Source organism: Lampris incognitus, chromosome 3 (genome assembly GCF_029633865.1).
Source record: "Lampris incognitus isolate fLamInc1 chromosome 3, fLamInc1.hap2, whole genome shotgun sequence".
Taxonomy (NCBI): Eukaryota; Metazoa; Chordata; class Actinopteri; order Lampriformes; family Lampridae; genus Lampris; species Lampris incognitus.
In genome coordinates this window covers 98,750,296-98,756,295 of record NC_079213.1, presented here as the reverse complement: position 1 = coordinate 98,756,295, position 6,000 = coordinate 98,750,296, and the positions used below count along the sequence as shown (strand labels likewise).

General features: G+C 45.0%; 1 protein-coding gene across 1 annotated transcript in view; it reads right to left on the bottom strand.

Moving 5' to 3' along the window:
• Positions 1-500: 500 nt before the first annotated feature.
• Positions 501-6,000, bottom strand: part of stap2b (signal transducing adaptor family member 2b) — a 29,123-nt gene continuing 23,623 nt past the window's right edge. Inside the window, exons 7-12 of the mRNA XM_056276884.1 lie at positions 5,830-5,862; positions 5,641-5,710; positions 4,933-5,035; positions 4,164-4,256; positions 797-868; positions 501-622 (exon numbers count right to left, since the gene is read on the bottom strand). Coding sequence (XP_056132859.1) covers positions 501-622; positions 797-868; positions 4,164-4,256; positions 4,933-5,035; positions 5,641-5,710; positions 5,830-5,862 — 493 coding nt within the window. The remainder of the gene's footprint in view (positions 623-796; positions 869-4,163; positions 4,257-4,932; positions 5,036-5,640; positions 5,711-5,829; positions 5,863-6,000) is intronic.

Here is a 6,000-nt window from a genome sequence, read left to right as displayed (position 1 = left end):
ATGGAGCAGTGATATGGGACAGCTTGTGGACAAACTGACTGCCACAGTTGGCCCAATGTAGCAGTAAAGCCCCTCTGTGTGAATCCATAGTGGAGACTCACTCTGTATCAGGGGGCCTGCGTTAAGGGAAGATGTAGTGAGACGTCTCGTCCTCCCATCCACTTGGTCTGTGGAGGCGGGAGGAGGTGAGGAGGACACCAAGGTAGAGGAGAGGGAGGAAGGCAAAGTGAGTGAGCGAGGAGCAGGAGTCGGACGCACCACTGTGTTCCCCTCAGGTCCTACAAAAACATAAGGAGAGACATGATGAATTAATGACAGATAGCGAGCTAGCTAGCTAGATAGATAGATAGTCGGAAGTAGAAAAGAGCCCTGAGCAGTATCTTACACAGTCTAACACGTGAAAGGATATTTAACGGCATTCTGCATCATGGAGGACAAGAGGTAGGTGAGGCATAACAGACAAAGTAATTCCAATGTATAGATTTATCAGACTTTACAATTTAGATAGCAGCTAATTCCACAGTAATGAAGACAGAATCATGATCAAAGGGCACTGATGAATAATTGGGTTCAAAACGGGAATGTGGGGGCGGGGGCAAATCTTCCACGTCTCTCTCCTGTCCTGTTCAAGCACAGACATCAACAAGCATTAGCTATGGTAGAAATGAAATCACACCTGTTTTTTATATTTGAACAGCGAGCCCGAGACAGAAGGGTGAAGGGAGGGTGTGATGATGATGATGGATGGATGGATGAAAGATGGATGGATGGATAGTGACAGTAGGGCGGTACTCACGGCTATCGTTCAGATAAAGATTCTCCCCAGTCTTAGACTCTGGCTCAGGGACTGGTTTACATTCTCTCTGAACTGTGGGGAGACAATAAGTGTGACGTATTCGCTCCGTATTGTACGTGTGATATGTGCAATATTAAAGGAAAACAGCAAATAGTTGGGATGCCCTTATGCAAGACCTATCAGCCGCCAGCAGCAGAAGACTGTGGTTGTGCTGTGCAGTCCTTCACAGTAAATGTGTGTACAGTCACTGCATGAATAAGAAGCAGTGCATTGCTGAAAAAAAGCATTCACAATCAAAAACCTTTATCTCGTTAAGTAAACGATATTGAAAATAATAGTTTAAAGCTATAGTCCTGAAGATTTACATGCAAAAAAAATCCTTTTTAATACTACTTCCTGTCGATGGTGTATTTAAGACAACAGTTATATGCATGCACATCCATACCAAGAACACTTTCGTAGTTGCTCATTTTAATGGTTGGTGTCAAGTAGGACTTTTCAAAGAACGATATGCTGCAGTGTTTTAAACTGCAGCCAAAGCTGAAGGAAAATGATAGGTGTGTGTGTGTGTGTGTGTGTGTGTGTGTGTGTGTGTGTGTGTGTGTGTGTGTGTGTATATATATATATATATATATATGTAAAAATATAATCCCCCCCCCCGTAAACCATCAATGGTATTGATAAAAGTGCTCAACAAATGAGGAACAGAACGTTAAGACAGATGTAGGAAAAAAACTTAAATGCATTTCAGTACTTGTTTCCCAAACAAAACGAAAACAAGCTTGTACTGAAATGTATTAAAGTTTATATATATATATATATATATATATATATATATATATATATATATATATATATATATAGAGTATACAGTGCATCCGAAAAGTATTCACACTCCTTCACTTTCCCCACATTTTGTTATTTAATATAGCCTTATTCCAAAATGGATTAAATTCCTTTTTTCCTCTCATCGATCTACATACAGTACCCCATAATGACAAAGCGAAAAAGGTTTTGTAGAAATTTTTGCAAATTTATTAAAAATAAAAAACTTGAAATATTGCATGTACATAAGTATTCACACCCTTTACTCAGTACTTGGTTGAGGCACCCTTGGCAGCGATTACAGCCTCAAGTCTTCTTGGGTATGAAGCTACAAGCTTGGCACACCTATATTTGGGGTATTTCTCCCATTCTTCCCTGCAGATCCTCTCAAGCTCTAAGGTTAGATGGGGAGCGTCGCTGCACAGCTATTTTCAGGTCTTTCCAGAGATGTTCAATGGGGTTCAAGTCTGGGCTCTGGCTGGGCCACTCAAGGACATTCACAGACTTGTCCCGAAGCCACTCCTTCGTTGTCTTGGCTGTGTGCTTAGGGTCGTTGTCGTGTTGAAAGGTAAACCTTCGCCCCAGTCTGAGGTCCTGAGCGCTCTGGAGCAGGTTTTCATCAAGGATCTCTCTGTACTTTGCTCCATCCATCTTTCCCTCGATCCTGACTAGTCTCCCAGTTCCTGCCGCTGAAGAACATCCCCACAGCATGATGCTGCCACCACCATGCTTCACTGTAGGGATGGTATTAGCAAGGTGATGAGAGGTGCCTGGTGTCCTCCAGGCTTGGCATTCATTGCATTCAGGCCAAAGAGTTCAATCTTGGTTTCATCAGACCAGAGAATCTTGTTTCTCATGGTCTGAGAGTCCTTTAGGTGCTTTCTGGCAAACTCCAAGCGGGCTGTCATGTGCCTTTTACTGAGCAGAGGCTTCCGTCTGGCCACTCTACCATAAAGGGCTGATTGGTGGAGTGCTGCAGAGATGGTTGTCCTTCTGGAAGGTTCTCCCATCTCCACAGAGGAACGCTGGAGCTCTGTCAGAGTGACCATCGGGTTCTTGGTCACCTCCCTGACTAAGGCCCTTCTCCCCCGATTGCTCAGTTTGGCTGGGTGGCCAGCTCTAGGAAGAGTCCTGGTGGATCCAAACTTCTTCCATTTACGAATGATGGAGACCACTGTGCTCTTCGGGACCTTCAAAGCTGTAGAATTTTTTTTGTACCCTTCCCCAGATCTGTGCCTCGATACAATCCTGCCTCGGAGGTCCACAGACAATTCCTTTGACTTCATGGCTTGGTTTCTGCTCTGACATGCACTGTCAACAGTGGGACCTTATATAGACAGGTGCATGCCTTTCCAAATCATGCCCAATCAATTGAATTTACTAGAGGTGGACTCCAATCAAGATGTAGAAACATCTCAAGGATGATCAGTGGAAACAGGATGAACCTGAGCTCAATTTTGAGTGTCATAGCAAAGGGTGTGAATACTTATGTACATGCAATATTTCAGTTTTTTATTTTTAATAAATTTGCAAAAATTTCTACAAAAACCCTTTTCACTTTGTCATTATGGGGTATTGCGTGTAGATTGATGAGGAAAAAAAAGGAATTTAATCCATTTTGGAATAAGGCTGTAACATAACAAAATGTGGGGAAAGTGAAGGGGTGTGAATACTTTCCGGATGTACTGTATATATAGTATATACACACACACACATGGTTAATGAGCAGACATGACAGAACATGCTCATAGGAGATGTTTGTCCACAGACACTACAACACCGACAGCTGAGCCATTTGTAAGTCTGATAGGATAAGCGTGTCTGCCAGATGAGTAAATGTAAGACCCCGGGTTCAGCCACATCTTTTTGTTCTGCGGCAATGGCTCTGTTTCCTTTCTGAATGGATCTCTGGCTTTCTGGAACGCTCATTCACCAATGTGATCACCAGTACTGACACAGCTGTCAGTGAGTTGAACAACAACAACCTTCAGAGTCCTAATTCCCATTTAGAAGGACAGGAAATGAAGGTGCGAACAGAACGGAGGCATTGCTGCTTAACTTAAACCCAGTCATGGACACTGTGACTTCAGAAATACAAACACTTTCTGCTATGATGGAAGAGCTCAAGTGAAGGAACATGTCTCTGAGTGGGATAATGGCTCCATGCTCAGTTTACAGCTGGAAATACCAACGTGGTTCAAGGATGGTGTTCTGAGTTCCACCACAAACAGGTTTGGCAAACATTTAAAATACTTCTGTGTGCGTGCATGTGTTTTTGTATGTGTATTTTTATGTGCATGTACGCGAACATGTGTGTCTCTTCTGTGTGTGTGTGTGCGTGTATGTGTTCTTTGTGTGTGTTCTGAACACACACATACACACACACACAAACAGAACACACACACACACACACACACAAAGAACATATACACGTGCATACACACACATACACACACAATACATAACATGCACACGCGCATGCGTGCGCGTGTATGTGTTCTTTGTGTGTGTGTGTTGTGTGTGTGTGTGTTATCTGCAGTACCTGTTTTGGGAGGTACACTCGGGGGAGAGACTGGGTTCAACATGGCACACTGAACCCTCTTCTCTCCATTCTCTTCATCTGACTGAACAAACGCTGTGGAGACAGACTGGATTTGAATGGAGCGCATGACCCAAACCTGACAGGGGAATGTAGTGTGCATAACCTGAGTGTGCATAACCTGAGTGTGCATAACCTGTGTGTGCATAACCTGTGTGCATAACCTGTGTGTGCATAACCTGTGTGTGCATAACCTGTGTGCATAACCTGTGTGTGCATAACCTGTGTGTGCATAACCTGTGTGCATAACCTGTGTGTGCATAACCTGAGTGTGCATAACCTGAGTGTGCATAACCCGAGTATGCATAACCTGAGTGTGCATAACCTGTGTATGCATAACCTGTGTGCATAACCTGTGTGTGCATAACCTGTGTGCATAACCTGTGTGTGCATAACCTGTGTGTGCATAACCTGTGTGCATAACCTGTGTGCATAACCTGTGTGCATAACCTGTGTGTGCATAACCTGAGTGTGCCTAACCTGTGTGTGCATAACCTGTGGTGGCAAATAGAGAGAGAGAGAGGGTGGAAGGAGAAGAAATGTCAAATCGGTGACTTAGCAAGCAAGCCAGTGAGCATTAAGTTAGCTCAGTCAGCGAAGGTGCAATTGAGCAAAGGAGAGAGAAAAGAATGAACAACACAAAGAGGAGTGCACAGAGAGAGAATAAAGATTGTGAGACAAATGTGAAAGTGCCAAAACTTGTCTCACATACTGATGCTTTCCTCGTAGGGCCCCTCCATGACAAATGGTACCAGAGCTCCGCCAGTTGTCTTCACCAGAAGGTCGATCACATTGTTCAGCGTGGTGCAGGGGATCTGCATTGAGAATAGCTGTTGTTTTTTGTTTTGGGGTTTTTTTTGTCGATTTTTTGCCCCTTTTTCTCCCCAGTTGTGTCCGGCCAATTACCCCGCTCTTCCGAGCCCTCCCGGATGCTGCTCCACCCCCTCTGCCGATCCGGGGAGGGCTGCAGACTACCACATGCCCTCCCCGACACATATGGAGTCGACAGCTGCTTCTTTTCGCCTGACAGTGAAGAGTTTCGTCAGGGGGATGTAGTGCGTGGGAGGATCACACTATTCCCCTCAGTTCTCCCTCCCCCCTGAACAGGAGCCCCAACCAACCAGAGGAGGCACTAGTGCAGCGACCAGAACACATACCCACATCTGGCTTCCCACCCGCAGACATGCCCAATTGTATCTGTAGGGACGCCAAACCAAGCCGGAGGTAACATGGGGATTCAAACCTCCGCTCCCCGTGTTGGTAGGCAACAGAATAGACCGCCACACCACCCGGACGCCCAGCAAGATTCATCTTAAGTCATCAACGGTTATAGTTGACTCAGGGCTGCCAGGGATCGAGATCTTACTAAATAAAGCACGTGCGCATTGTCTGAGCCTGGGCCTTTCTCCTTAATACTCACAGGATGCTCCAGGTCGATGGCAAAACCCCCGCCATGTTTACGAGTCACACGGTAGTGTCTGAACACAGACCTGGTTGGGAGAAGTGAGACAGGGAGTCACGAAAAGTCAAAACAACAAAACTAAAACCGAATAATCTGTTGTGTAGCATTGTCATTGGATATTGGATGTAATCAGAATAAATGAATCACCAGATTAAATAACTCCCCTGCTGATGGTTGGTTCTGTAATGATTAATAAAATTGTGTTGTACATCCATCCATTATCTGAACCGCTTATCCTGCTCTCAGGGTCGCGGTGATGCTGGAGCCTATCCCAGCAGTCATTGGGCGGCAGGCGGAGAGACACCCTGGACAGGCTGC